The sequence below is a fragment of the Hippocampus bargibanti genome, linkage group LG01, assembly GCF_051943395.1.
Source record: "Hippocampus bargibanti isolate YZ-2025 linkage group LG01, ASM5194339v1, whole genome shotgun sequence".
Lineage (NCBI taxonomy): Eukaryota > Metazoa > Chordata > Actinopteri > Syngnathiformes > Syngnathidae > Hippocampus > Hippocampus bargibanti.
In genome coordinates this window covers 20,423,990-20,439,096 of record NC_142734.1, presented here as the reverse complement: position 1 = coordinate 20,439,096, position 15,107 = coordinate 20,423,990, and the positions used below count along the sequence as shown (strand labels likewise).

The window sequence follows — 15,107 nt, the reverse complement described above, 5'->3', positions numbered from 1 at the left end:
GTTAGCCTTGATTCAACTTTTGGGGATATTTCTGACGTGGATACCTGAACATCTATACAGTCCTACTATGATGACAGTGTTCAAGACGCAAACTTAGATGTGTCCATTAGGCAAAATCGCTAATTTTCTTTTTCTTCCTGTTAAAAAAAAAAAAAAAAAAGAGAAGATTTGCAAAACTACAGTGCTTTTTTCATAAAGTCATGCAACAGACTTACCGATTGCATTTTTTACTTTTAGTCTTCTGATAATGCAGGTCAGTACAGCAACAAACACACACAAAATCCAAAAGATAAAGACGACAATGCACAGGTGCCACATTCTGTCATGATCTGGTTGCCGACCAACGGGTGGCGCTGTCGGCCATGCCTGCACCTGCACAGGTGCTGGTCGTTACAATCAGTGACACTTAAAAGGACTCCCGGCACGACCATTCGGTGTCAGGTAATTGTTGAACGCATTGTATGCTGTTGTATGCAATTGTATGCATTGTGTGCGGTGCATGTGTTTGTTTAACTTTGGCTGACTTTTAATCTTGGTTTTCTTTTGATATTTTGTATTTTTTCCGTTCAGATAATTTTGATGTTTTAGATTTTGTTCCTGCTTACTTTATTTTAATACAATTTGTCAAACACAACCTCCTGCTCCCTCCTGCCTGCTTTTTGGGATCCGCATGCGCCATCACCACCTTGCAATACGTGACACATTCAGCATCAGTTGACGCTGTACCCGGGTTTGTGAGGAGATGTTCATTTTCACATCTGAAATGACAGTTATCGTTTTGAAAAAAAATTCAAGACGGAATGAAATCTGCACTACACTGAAAAAAATGGACTGTTGAATTTATTCAATTTTATTCCACCAACTGGCTCCACAGAATAAAATACAGTAAAGTCTCGTTATATCGATATTCAAGGGAGTCCGAATAAATATCGAAATAACCGGGACTATCGATATATCCGACCCTGTTTGCATGTAATTTTCTCCGTGCGTGCATAGAAATAGTATCGATATAACCGGGACTATCGATATATCCGATATCGATATAACGAGACTTTACTGTAATCTGGATCCGTTGATACATTTCTAGGTATAGTCTACTTAAAAAAATACCTGCATTCAAATATTTTTCTTTCATGTCGCCGCTAAATGAAATAAAATTGATGACATTCATCAAAACTTTTTTTTGGGTGTAGATCAAAGCAGGCAGTTAATGCAAAATTTCACTTACTTTGTGTGTGGCTGACAAAATGTACGAGTTCCATTCAAAAAGATGTCATCAATGCAGTCTTTACATATGATGTCTGTAAATGGTGTTCCTGAAAATGAAATGTCCATGACAAACAGATGTACTCTCTGACTTCTCTCCAGGTACCAAGCAAGTGCAGCAGAATTAGTTATCACTACAATAAAGAACTCGAAGCCGTAGCCATGAAAATAGAACTGTCTTAATCATCAACTCGATAAACCATAACTCCAGATCTGTGCAATGAATTTCTGTCCAATAGTGGCAATCAATATTGCAATAATGCTTGTACTTTGCTTGTAATGTATTGGGGGTAATCGGCAAGAAAGAATAACAACCACAAAGTTTGTGGTACGTATTTTATACAGTGACTATAAAGGTGAATCTGAATGTGATCGAAAACTATAGCTGTGTTTTAAGAGTAATTGTGGATATAATGGGTAGTGACAATAAACTTTAGAAAAAAAATAATAGCAGGAAGTTTCATTTTGTTTTATGAAGTTGTGGGCAAATACAAGCAACTTTAAGGACGGGAAGGGAACTTCAGTTGCTCCAGACGAATCATCTACCTTTTTTAGATCTGTGCTGACTTCAACAAACTTGATTCAAACGATCATGATAATTTCCGGCTTTGACAAAGCTTGCTGATCAGTTCATCGTTTGAATCAGGTGTGTTGAAATAGCGCGAGATCTAAGAAAAGGATGATATGACCCTTGAGGAACCGGACATCCCTATCCCTAAAGTCTGAATTACCCTTGTTGGACAATGTACTGTCCTGGTCGACAGTCTGCGTGTTTCTGTGCTTCAAGGCAGCCCCAACTTGGTCCACACAGAAGAAGCCATCAAGTGGTTTACACACTGCACCTGACCCCGTGGTACACACCTTCTTTATCACTAGACCAGATCCTACAACCACAGTGAGCAACAGTGAATCAAAAAAGTACACAAAACCCTGGCTGAAAGAGAGGGCCACTGATGCCAGGATGGCCTGGATGGGGTAGGACAAGGGTGTTAAACTCATTTTTTGCCCCGGGCCACATTGTAGTTATGGTTTCCTCTCGAAAAAAAAAAAAAGGACTAATTTTCAAATCTGCAGTCAAGAATAATACCTGTTGTTGTGGTTTACATTCGACAATTTGAAATTTTTGGTCGGACTTTAGCGAGCATCATGGAACTTTACATGCTTGATTTGATTTCGCGGGCTGAATAAAATGATGCCGTGGGCCAGATGTGGCCCCTGGGTCTTGACTTTGACACCTGTGGGGTAGGAGGAACTGTCCATCATAGCTTTTAGCTTGATGACCTCCTGTTGCCGACCTCCTCCAGAGTGTCAAGAGAGCAGTCTATGACAGAGCTGGCCTTCCTGATTCAATCAAGTCTCTCCTTGTCCCTGTCTGAGATGCTTCCTGATACAGAAATTGCAATGTAGGTCAAATCAGAAGAGTCAAGATCATCCAGCTGTGTCTTCAGAGTTCAATGTATTATTTTATTCAAACATACAGAGGAGGTCTTTGTAATCCAATCAATATACCAGAGGAAGATAAAGGGCATCAGAAGACAATACTGATTGGTGAACTGGATGAGAAAGGTCATTTTCTGTAGTTCCAGTATGTATCTCTGATTACATGATTGAAAGCCTTTTTTTGCAATTTTTGAAATTGATATAGAGGGTGAGTTCCAGTTCAGATCTCTACAACAAGAAGCCTGTCCCTCAAATGTTGAGGTCCAACCTCTAGAACATCTCAAATATAATTCCAGCAAAGACCTTGCCTTAGCATAATTAAAAATCTGCCATTTGCTGGCTCCAAAAGAGCAATGTTCCATGGCACAATGAGCTTTCCCAGAGTCCACCATCATCTCTTTGGTCTTTTTCCCATTGATGCAAAGGTTAACTTTGCACCATTACCAGCAGTTCTATCTCCTCTGTGTACTCTGTGTGTGTGCGTGTGCCTGTGTGTGTGTGTATGCGTGTGTGCGTGCGTGCGTGCGTGTGTGTGTGTGTGTGTGTGTGTGTGTGTGTGTGTGTGTGTGTGTGTGTGTGTGTGTGTGTGTGCGTGTGTGTGTGTGTGTGTGTGTGTGTGTGTGTGTGTGTGTGTGTGTGTGTGCGTGCGTGCGTGCGTGCGTGCGTGCGTGCGTGCGTGCGTGCGTGCGTGTGTGTGTGTGTGTGTGTGTGTGTGTGTGCGTGCGTGCGTGCGTGCGTGTCTGTGTGCGCATGCCCTTGTCTGTGTCACCTGAGCCGTTCCGGCTAAAATGAATGAATGTTCACCTCCATTTAGAAATTGGTATGCACCCACGAATCTACGTACAACTGTGAATGCACATTTCATAATAATCGGAGAACATAACATGAGGTTTACCTGCATTGCAGTTTGTGCACGGGAAACAGTTTTTGAGGCCAGTTGGAATATTCATGTAGGTTCCGTTCAAGCACAAGTGGCATGATGTGCTGCCACGTTTGGTGCAGTCATTCCGAACATGACTTCCTGTTATTAAGAGCAGGTGCAGAGATGTACACAAAAATAGAAAGAGTAATTTCAATGACGATAAAATCACAAGTCACTGAACTGCCTTTGAAAGTGTGATTCAATAAATAATAGAATAAACGATGGCCAGACTAAGCCCATGTATTATAGGCAGGAATGTTTTTCATATACATACCTTGACACTCGCGTGGTTTCCTTTGGCAACAAAGTATTATAGTGATCAATTTCAATTAAACAAGCCAACTGAAATTCATTATTTACACATTGTCTAAAAAAAAATCAATTCTACAAAAACAATATTCATCAAAAAGACTTTAAGACTAGTAAAGTCGTATCCAACATATTATTTGCTTTAAAATAGTTGAATTGACTTCCGCTTTAACCTGTAAATGCAGATTTTAGGAGTCTGCCTGTGCCCTAGTTATTATTCGAAGTAGTAGTCATAGTACTAGTATATGTTTTCATAATAATTAACATGAGTAATAGTATCAGTTTCAACATCTACACATTCCAAGCTGCTTCCCCCGAACTATGTCTCTAGCCCAGGTATGGGCAAACTACGGCCCGTTAGGCTTTTTAATCCGGCCCACCGAATTTGTCCAAATTATAGTCAAAACAGTGTCTGAAACTCATGACAAAAAGTTAGTGAACAGGGCAGTTAACTGAAAAGTTGCCTGCCCCATTTTTCACAACTTGAAGCACAATGAGCAAACTAATCACATTAAAAAACATTGTCACAAAGTGTGAAGTTTTTTTTTTAAATCAAGAATGTACCTACGACAAATGCTACCTTGCTTAATTTACGGGAAACGTGCATGGCTGTAGATTTTGCTGCAGTAGTCGATTGTCATTGTGGTGCACAATGCAACGTCTGCATTGCTTCCTCCTAGCCACTAAGCCCCTTTCATAAGTCTCACGTACACTTTACAGTCACGGTTTAATGTAAATTTACGTTTTGTAGCGTCACATATGTTGTTAGCTTCTTTTGAATCTTTCTTCTGGGTTGAGGTTCTGTGCATTTATTTTGGAAAATGACATGCAATTTCACGACTTTATAACGCTTGCGAAAGTCCGGAAGACAGAAGCAGGCTTCTGATTGGCCGCCGTGCCGTGTATGCAAATTTAAACTGCCGGTAGCCTATGTCTGTGTGCTCGGCGACGGTACACGTGTATTGTTTGCGCGTGAAGGCAAGGGCGTCAGTGGAGAGTTTGTTGAGCGCGCGGTCAGGACAAACCATCTATGATTTGGCGGAATTTAGCACAAGTAGGTATTATTGAGCTTGAATATTTCGTTGTGTAATATGTTTTGAATGTTGAAAGTGATTCCATTTTTCAATAAATGTTGATTTCTTTAACTTTGCCCCTTCAATGAAAACTTATTAAAAACAGACGCAATCTTGATAAATCACAGTGCATATGTTATTTTAATCTATTTCCCTTTCCTCCTCCAAGTATCTGAGAAATAGTATGTAAACGGCATATTCCTTGAGACAAATTGATTAACTGATCAGGGATATTTTTCACATTTGAAAAGCAGTTAATAAATTGAGGTGTAGTGTTCATACTGTGCTATGAGGTTTGAACACACTACATTTAAAGGACAACCGGCACCATTTTTTTTTTGTTTCCCACTGACATCAGAAAAACGTTTTATAGCATCTAAAATACCCAAATCAGGCAGGCTGATATTTTTAGTTAAATGAAAAACACCAATAAAAATGACTTGAAAAAATTAATCCGGAAATGGCCAGTTTCAGAAGGTCTCACCCCCTTGTTCGTGACGTCACGCCAGGACGTCTTGCCTTGCTTGAGAATCAAAACAATGGCTTCAGATTCGGAGAAGATGTGAAGTTACGAATATGATTCAAATAGTTCTGAAGAGGAAAGCATAAATGTTTGCAATTGATTCAAGGAGTCCTCCCATATCAATTCGAGCCGTCAATGACAGCAATGTAGCACCCAGAAAATGCAGAAGATTGCGCTCAAGCTCCGTTGGAAATGGGCTGATTTGTCAGCTGGGAATTTGTGTCAGCGAATATCAAATAGTTGTCTTGGTGCAACACACAACGATTCACCATGGCGTTATTTATGTGTTTTCCTTCTAATTTCGCCATCAATACGGATCAACACGAAGTTTTCAGACCAAATATAGTACCCAAAATGCATTGTGTGTCGCTTTCTCGGTCAGGGGCGGTCCAAACGTGACGTCACATGGGGATCGTCATCAACTCGAAAACAAGACTTCATGAATATTCAGCGCAAGTCTTAAAACGTAAACTATAGCTATATGATGTGGAATCTTTGTAAAATACGCTCAGTCGAAGTCATTTGAAGTGATTTTATAAATTATGGACATAACTTGTCCTGAGGCGTCGGTTGTCCTTTAATGCTTTAGGTTTAGTATTTCCGGCCCAAACAATCCCTCCAAATGCTCCTGGCCCGGCCCCTCTGTCAAATTTTAGAACCCAATGCGGCCCGCGAGTCAAAAAGTTTGCCCACCCCTGCTCCAGCCACACAGTTTCTAAATTAAGCAGTATGAGTCATGGGAGTTGTTATATTTTGCATGTCGCTGGCTTCTAAAACAAGCAGTGGACCACAAATGACTCAAGGCCATAAATTGGACAATTACCAAGAAAATCGGTGAATAGGGGCGGCTCGGTAGTCGAATGGTTAGCACACCGGCTTCACAGTGCAGAGGTCGCCGGTTCGCGTCCCACCTCCCTGTGTGGAGTTTGCATGTTCTCCACGGGCCTGTGTGGGTTTTCTCCGGGTCCTCCGGTTTCCTCCCACATTCCAAAAACATGCATGGCAGGCAGATTGAACACTCCAAATTGTCCCTAGGTGTGAGTGTGAGCGTGACTGTTGTACGTCTTTGTGTGCCCTGCGATTGGTTGGCAACCAATTCAGGGTGTCCCCCGCCTCGTGCCCGAAGACAGCTGAGATAGGCTCCAGCACCCCCCGCGACCCTACTGAGGAATAAGCGGTATGGAAAATGGATGGATGGATGGATCAGTGAATAGTAGACTAACAGCTCACAAAACATGTAACATCAAATTTGCATGCTTTTATACATTCAACAAAATTATCACTGTTGGTTTACAAATGAAAATTATCAGAAATTGTCCCTTTCAGTTAAATTAGAATACAGAATTGACTGTAGTGCAGTCATTAAACATTTTAGAGGTGTTAAAATAAATCAGATAATCAATAGCGGTCACTAAATTGCTGTAGGCTATCCCAACTATCTTTGGCCTGTATTTGCTAGTCACAGCCGGAAACCATTTTTAGATGTCACTGAACACGTTTTTCAGGGAAAAGCCAAAAGGAAAAGAAGAAGACTGAACAGGTTTTTAACCTAAACTTGAATTCTTATTGTGTAGCTGCTAAGAATAGAAGCTTGGCAAAAGAAAAAAAATCTGACAAAGACATGTTTTTACTTTACTATCAACTTGATACATGGTCTTACCAATTGGACACTTTGGACAACCTGGTTTCTCGTTGAGCTGATACTCAGTTCAATGACATTCAAGTGGATGACCTCTCAACACAAATGTCATAATGAGCTATGGGAGACAACAGTAATAATAATAATACATGTAATTTATAAGCGCCTTTCAAAACTCTTAAGGACACTTTACAGACACAGGTTATGTTTTTTTTTGCGGGTAAGCAGCGGCAGCCAGTGCTTATAAGAGCTCAGATAACACACATCGTTTTGTTGACGCTGTTCTTTTTTTTTACTGTATACTTGTAATAGCTTAACTCCTTTACCTTTAGTTAAAGTTAAAGTGTTTAGATTTGTTTGGATGTATCAAATAAGAAATGATTGATTCAGAATTATTCAATGGTCTTCAAACTTTTAAATATGTTTTGAGCGCTGAATATTTTGAATTTCAAATGGGAGAATGGAAATGTGTTACCTCGAAAGTCCCATTGCATGCAACATGGAGAATTTTGGGTTCAAAATTTAAAATTTGTGGAAATTTTAATTTTTGGAGTGAGAAAAATACTAACCCATAAAACATTCATTTTTTTGGAGTATGCATGTTTCGGTGGAGTGGGAGGAAACCAGAGAACCTGGAAACAACCCACGTAGACATGGGGAGAACATGCAAACTCCACACAGGAAGGCCAGAGTGGGAATCGAACGTCCACTGTGAGGTCCACACGCTAACCACTCGTCACTGGCCGCTGTTTTGTTTTGTCACTTTGTGTTGTTGTGGTGTCATATGGACCAGATGTTTTTCAGCATTTTTTTTTTGGTCACAACATTCATCAAGGAGGAGACTGTGCTTGGCAGTTGCGCCTTTTCGGCAGCACAAGTATGCCAGCTATGATGTTGATTGGGAGGAATGACGGTGGTATTTCACTGTCATCGCTGGACAGCTCTGGGGTGCATGTATTTTTTTGCACTTGTAATGGACAGCATTTTCACAGCCGTGTTTTGTTCAGCGTAAAGGTCTGGGCTGTTGGAAGCCTGTGGCTGGATGGATGCAAGGCTTGGTGAGCTGACAATTAGTAGAAAGCCGATGTGTATGTGGTACTGGGAGTCACGGCTTGGAATTGAAGCGGATTTCGTGGGACAGGAGATGTGAGAAAATGTCCTTTCATCAGTGGATGCAACAGCAATTTCTGCATACTCTTGTGAACAATCCCATTAAAATGGCGCATGTGTTTAAATGGATCCTTGGTAAAGGGTAGAGAAGCTTGCCACAATAACAAATATGTGTTTTTTTTTGTTTATTTTACCAGGGCATGGTGACATGTCAGGTGTTTATTTACCAAGACCATTCTGCTTCAGGTGGTTGACACCATCTGGAAATGCTAAAAGCGTTCTGGGATGCAAATCCCAAATTCGACGAAAAACAAGATTTTTTTTAAAAAGTGAATTCCAATATATTTTAGCACCTCCCAAATGTATAAGCAGATTGGCATACCATTTTCTAGTGAGGCTGCCCGAACTGGAATTCTGGTTCCTTTTAGAGAGCCGGTTCTTTTGGCTCAGCTCACTGGCTCTATTTATATGTGGACAGAGAACATCCACTAACTTTCACTTTCCCTGTGGTTACTCTGGTCTGATGATCAGCTGTCACAAATTTGAATTTCATATTACATAACAATGCTAAACCTTTGAAGATGGAGCAAACTGATTCGCTGTAGCGACCCCTTTAAGAGAAAAGCCAAAAGGAAAAGAAGAAGATTAGTAATGCTATAATACCAACTATTAAAAATTATAATAATTGAATAATAATAACAGCATAATGTGATAATATTTGTCCACTGTACATGTCTACACTGATCTCCAGTGACCTGCTCAAATGGCTCCAAAACAGTGCACGTGTCCTGCAATACCTCCCCAGCTCTTCCGCTAAATTCTTAGAAATGTGTCTTCCATTGAAGACATATAAATGACATGTAGGATATCGTGGTTGGGGATGCCTAGAAGTCAGTTGTTAGACCAACACCTGTGGCTTTTTTGACCCGTCCTTGGACTGCAGCACGTTCTTTGCCATATATAATTCTGGTATTATTCTTTGAGAAAGTGTTTTCAGAATCAAAAATAAAAAGCATTTAATAGCCCAACAATGAGGAAATTTCCTGCTTGGAATTGGATACATTGGGTTGAGAGCATGAGTATATTTTCGGAATCCTTTGTCATCCACAATTGAAAATGGCTGAAAATCACTTGCAATCATTTTAGCCGGTTCCTCATCTATTGTGTTCTGTTTAACAGGGTTGATAGCTTTTTGAATAAAGTGTCTCAAGGAGCTCTGGGTTGTTCATTTTGGAAGTTGTGATATTGCAGCAGCACATGATGCAGGCAGACACACTAGAAACTTCATTAATAGCTGATTCCCTTGCTTGTCTTTTCTCTTCAAATTATACAGATGGGTGGACTGTTGTTTTGTGCATGTGCGGGTTATTTATGGAGCCTGATTGATGGGATATTTTAACGTTGGAGTCTACACTCTGCCTTTGAACTGTCAATAAAGTTGAAACAAATCCAAATTTCACAGTGTTTTCTATCCATTTTCTCACCTTTTTTCTCATTTTTGTTTTTTCTTTGTAGTGCTATCAAGCTTGTCGTCTCCCTTTCCTGATTCTGTGACGACGCTCGAGTGCAAAAAAGGCAGGACTCGAGCGACGGGGTTTGGCGAGGGGGAAGGACCCGAAATACACGACGTGACAGGCTTGGAAGGAGCAAGAGTCTTTACTGAAACATGCATCAAAAATAACAAACAGGGAAGAGCTAAACAAAACTAAACAATGGCAGACCTGGTAACACGGTAGTGGTGACGGCAACATCCAAAAATACTCCGACGGAGAACGGTAGTGACCGATAGGCAGATATAGACAGAAGGCACAATCAGTGAATGACAATCAGCTGTGGGAACCCAGGTGAATGATGATTGGAGGGGCCGTCTCCCGGGAGTGGCGGAGGAGGTGAAAGGAGGGGCGAGGCGCGCCCAGGATGGCAACGAGATGTGACAGTGCCCCCCCCCCTCAAGGGACGCCTCTTGGCGGCCCACCAGGTTTGGACGGGTGAGCCGCATGGAACGCCCGGGTGAGAGATGGGTCGAGGATCCAGGAACGTGGGACCCATTGATGTTCCTCAGGTCCATAGCCCTCCCAGTCGACCAGGTACTGCACTCCTCTGCCCATGCGCCTGGAGTCCAGTATCTCCCGCACGGTGTAGACTGGACCGTCGTCCAACATCTGGGTGGGAGGTGGGGGGTGTGCGTGGGGGCTAAGGGGCTGGTCTCCACTGGCTTGAGGAGGGAAACATGAAAGACGGGGTGGATCCGCATGGTGGGTGGTAGCCGGAGCCTCACTGAGACCGGGCTGAGGATGGCCTCAATGGGGAAGGGACCCGTGAAGCGTGGGCCCAGCTTGGCCGAGGACCCTGCCAGCCGAAGGTCCTTCGTGGATAGCCAGACCTCCTGCCCGACCTGGTAGCTGGGTGCTTGTCGCCGATGACGGTCTGCCACGCGCCGGTTCCGGGATGCGGTGCGTGACAGGGCGTCCCTGGTCTCCTTCCAGACTCTGTGGGCCCGTCTGAGGTGATGATCGATAGACGGGACCTCCACCTGGCCCTCCTGTGTGGGAAACAAGGGCTGCTGATAGCCACAGGCGGACATGAATGGGGACCGACCTGTGGCTGCGGAGACCAGGGAGTTGTGGGCGTACTCCACCCAGGGTAGGTGCAGGGCCCACGACGCCGGGTTGTGGAGGCACACGAACCGGAGGGCCGCCTCCAGGTCCTGGTTCTTCCTCTCCTGGTTCTGTCCGTTGGTCTGGGGGTGGTAACCAGACGACAGGCTCGCCGATGCCCCTAGGGACCGACAGAAACGCTTCCATACCTTGGACACGAACTGCGGTCCCCGGTCCGACACGATGTTCGTCGGAATCCCGTGGAGACGGACGACATGGTTAACCAGGAGTTGAGCCGTCTCGGTGGCGGACGGCAACCTGGTTAACGGAACGAAGTGGGCCGACTTAGAGAATCGGTCCACTACCGTGAGGACGACCGTCTTGCCACGGGAGGGGGGGAGGCCTGTCACGAAGTTGACGGAGATGTGGGACCAGGGTCTGGACGGAACCGGTAGGGGCTGGAGGAGTCCTGCCGGGGGCTGGTGGGAGGCTTTCCCACGGGCGCAGGTCGGGCAGGCCTTCACGAAGAGGGTGATGTCCCTCCTGAACCCCGGCCACCAGAACCGTTGGGCGATGAGTTGGATCGTCCTGTTGACCCCCGGGTGGCAGGCTATCTTAAATGTGTGCCCCCAGATGAGCACCTCAGTGCGTAGAGGGGGGGGGCGAACAGGCGATCCTTGGGACAGCCCCTGGGGATGGTGGTAGTTCCCTGGGCTTGATGGACTTTTCTCTCAACCTCCCACCTCAGGGCGCCCAGGATGTGCTGGGCCGGCAGGATGTTGGCGATGGTCTCCTCCCTTTCTGCCGGCTCATGGATGCGGGATAGGGCATCGGGCTTGGTGTTCTGTGACCCTGGGCAGTAGGTGAGAGAAAAGTCGAAACGGGTGCGGAAGAGTGACCATCGAGCCTGCCGTGAGTTAAGTCTCTTGGCCGACCGGATGGCCGCCAGGTTCTTGTGATCCGTGTAGATGGTGAAGGGGTGTTTAGCTCCCTCAAACCAGTGTCTCCATTCCTGCAAGGCCAGGACGACCGCCAGCAGTTCCCGGTTGCCGACGTCATAATTGGCCTCGGTGGGGCTAAGCCGGCGGGAGAAGAAGGCGCATGGGCGTAGCTTCTGGTCGGTGGGAGAGCGCTGGGACAGGACGGCCCCTACTCCGGACTCGGATGCGTCCACCTCGACCGAAAACGGAAGGTCCGGGTCGGGATGAAGCAGGACGGGGGGGTTGGTGAAGGCACGACGGAGGCGGTTGAATGCCTCCTCAACATCGGGAGTCCACCTGAAAGGGAGCTTGGTGGACGTGAGGTTAGTGAGGGGGAGTGCCTTCTGACTATACCCGCGAATGAAGCGGCGGTAGAAGTTGGCAAACCCCAAAAACCGCTGAAGCTGCTTGCGCGTCTTTGGGATCGGCCATTCCACCACCGCTTTGGTTTTGGCGGGGTCGGCCCTGAGCTGCCCCTGCTCCACGACGAACCCCAGGAAAGACAGAGAGCGGACATGGAAGTCGCACTTCTCTGCCTTCACGTAGAGCCGGTTTTGCAGGAGCCGCGCCAGGACCCGTCGGACGTGTTGCCGGTGCTCCTCTGCAGAGCGAGAAAAAATAAGAATGTCATCCAGGTACACGAAAACAAAAACATTGAGGAAGTCCCTGAGCACATCATTTATCAAATTTTGGAAAACGGCGGGCGCGTTCGTGAGCCCGAACGGCATCACCAGGTATTCAAAGTGCCCTAAAGATGTCTTAAATGCTGTTTTCTATTCATCCCCCTCACGGATACGGACCAAATGGTAAGCGCTCCGCAGATCTAGTTTTGAAAAAATGGTGGCGGACTGAAGGGGCGCGAAGGCCGAATCCATGAGGGGGAGAGGGCATTTGTTACGGATGGTGATGTCGTTCAGGCCCCGGTAGTCAACGCATGGGCGCAGGTATCCGTCCTTCTTATCGATAAAGAAAAACCCTGCGCCCAGCGGAGAACGCGACGGGCGAATGAGTCCCGCCGCTAGAGAGGAGTCAATGTAAGTGCTCAGGGCTTCCCGTTCCGGTTGTGAAATGTGGTAAAGTCTGGAGTCCGGTAATGGAGCCCCTGGCTGCAAGTCAATAGCACAGTCATACGGTCGGTGGGGCGGCAGGGATTGGGCGTTGTCTTTGCTGAACACCTCCCGCAGGTCGTGGTAGCACTGTGGCACGCCCTTGAGGCAGATAGCCTCGGGCGGGCCACCGCGGGAGGGGTTTCGCCCTGCCGTTGCCGACCGCAGGCAGTTGGCGTAGCAGTAGGGGCTCCAGCCCTGAATGGTGGGGCCCTCCCACGAAATGGACGGGTCATGGGCCTTGAGCCAAGGGAAACCCAAAACTAATGGCGCGTTCCGGGAGGGCATAACAAAAATTTGGCGGTGCTCCACATGGTTGCCCGCCACTCGGAGCTTAAGTGGGGCCGTGAGGTGGTTGACCCGGGCTAACAGTCGGCCATCCAGGTCGACGATCTCCTTAGGGGGAAGGAGATCGATGAGTTGGCAGCCCAATAAATCGACCAATTGGGGGTCGATGATGCACCCGTCGGCCCCCGAGTCAACTAGCGCCCGCACTGTTTGGGAGCTGGAGGGGCCAAATAGTTCGCTTTCCAGCTCCAACCGCGTGACGGGTGTCGTGGACTTAGCCCCCAACGGTCGCCGTTTCGGTGGGGACTTACATGGGCCGTAGGTCCTTGGCTGGGGGCCTCAGGTGCGACGAGCCCTTGGGTTGGCGCGGTCGTCCCCCCCCCCCTATCACCATAGGTTCGGGGAATCCCTCCTGGGGCTGCGCGCGGTCGCTGCCGGGTGTGGTCGACCAAGGTCGGCTTCGGGGTTCCTCGGGCCGTCGGTCGCTTAGCTCCTTTCGCCGCTCCCGGAGACGATGATCCAAGCTGATGACTATCTCGACGAGGTCGTCGAAGGTGGTGCCGGCGTCGCGGGTAGCCAACTCGTCCTTTAGGTCGGAATTCAAGCCGCGACGAAACACCCCCCTCAACGCTCAGTCGCCGTAGCCGCTGCCAGCGGCCTGGATCCGCAGTCGAGGATTCTCCCTTCCGCCTCGACCTCCGTCACCGGATGGTGAAACACCCGGCGTATCTCGGCCACAAAGTCCTGATACGAGGCGCACAGCTCCGGTCGGGACTCTCGTACAGCCAGCACCCATGTTTCGGCTTCTCCCGCGAGCAGGCTGGTGATGAAGGCTACCTTAGCCTCATCGCTAACGTCGGCGTCAGGATGTTGTTCAAACACGAGCGCACACTGCATGAGGAATTGAGCGCAGCGCCCGGTTTCGCCTGCGTAGCGTGAGGGTTGGGGTAGCGGTGGATTGCGCCTGCCCACGGGCGGGGAGGAAGGGACGGTGAGGGTGGCGATGCATGTTTCCATCTCCTTGAGGCGTTGAGCCAGCGAGGAAGTAACGTGGCGCATTTCCTCCATCGCCTGGGCCAGCTGGCTCGAACGCTCCGCCTCTTGAACAAGGGCGGAAAAATACCTGTCATCGCCGGCGGGGTCCATGGGTGGTCGGAGTATTGTGTGACGACGCTCGAGTGCAAAAAAGGCGACGGGGTTTGGCGAAGGGGAAGGACCCGAAATACACGACGTGACAGGCTTGGAAGGAGCAAGAGTCTTTACTGAAACATGCATCAAAAATAACAAACAGGGAAGAGTGGAGGAACTAAACAATGGCAGACCTGGTAACACGGTAGTGGTGACGGCAACATCCAAAAATACTCCGACGGAGAACGGTAGTGAGCGATAGGCAGATATAGACAGAAGGCACAATCAGTGAATGACAATCAGCTGTGGGAACCCAGGTGAATGATGATTGGAGGGGCCGTCTCCCGGAGTGGCGGAGGAGGTGACAGGAGGGGCGGGGCGCGCCCAGGATGGCAACGAGATGTGACAGTTTCCTGTTTCCTGTGCTAATCACAGTGTGCTTCTTGTGTTTCACTAATCCCTCCCCCTTCTCTTCACTGCTGCGTGTCTGTAATTCTCCCCTCCCTCCTCCACCACGGATCTTGACCAATCACATGCGACTTTCACCGAAGACTTGGGGAATAGAAGAAAAATAAAGTCGGCTCCCATCTTTGTTAGCATCCGGCTCTTTTTGGCCACTTCAGAGATCCGGCTCTATGAACCGGCTCGTTCACGAACGACATTCACTGCTTCCAGCTCTTGACTTAAATCTTGCGAGTGGGCGCAGTAATTTACTGTGAGGTTCCC

General features: G+C 47.1%; 1 protein-coding gene across 1 annotated transcript; it reads right to left on the bottom strand.

Annotated features, from left to right (window-relative positions):
* Nucleotides 1-280: 280 nt before the first annotated feature.
* LOC148903461 (tumor necrosis factor receptor superfamily member 14-like) lies at nt 281-8,518 on the bottom strand. Its single transcript, XM_088998640.1, is given in 7 exon segments — nt 281-758; nt 1,229-1,329; nt 2,012-2,061; nt 2,064-2,150; nt 3,602-3,727; nt 7,194-7,290; nt 8,477-8,518. Coding segments are annotated over 7 exon segments (660 nt in total). The 3' UTR covers nt 281-601.
* Nucleotides 8,519-15,107: the final 6,589 nt, after the last annotated feature.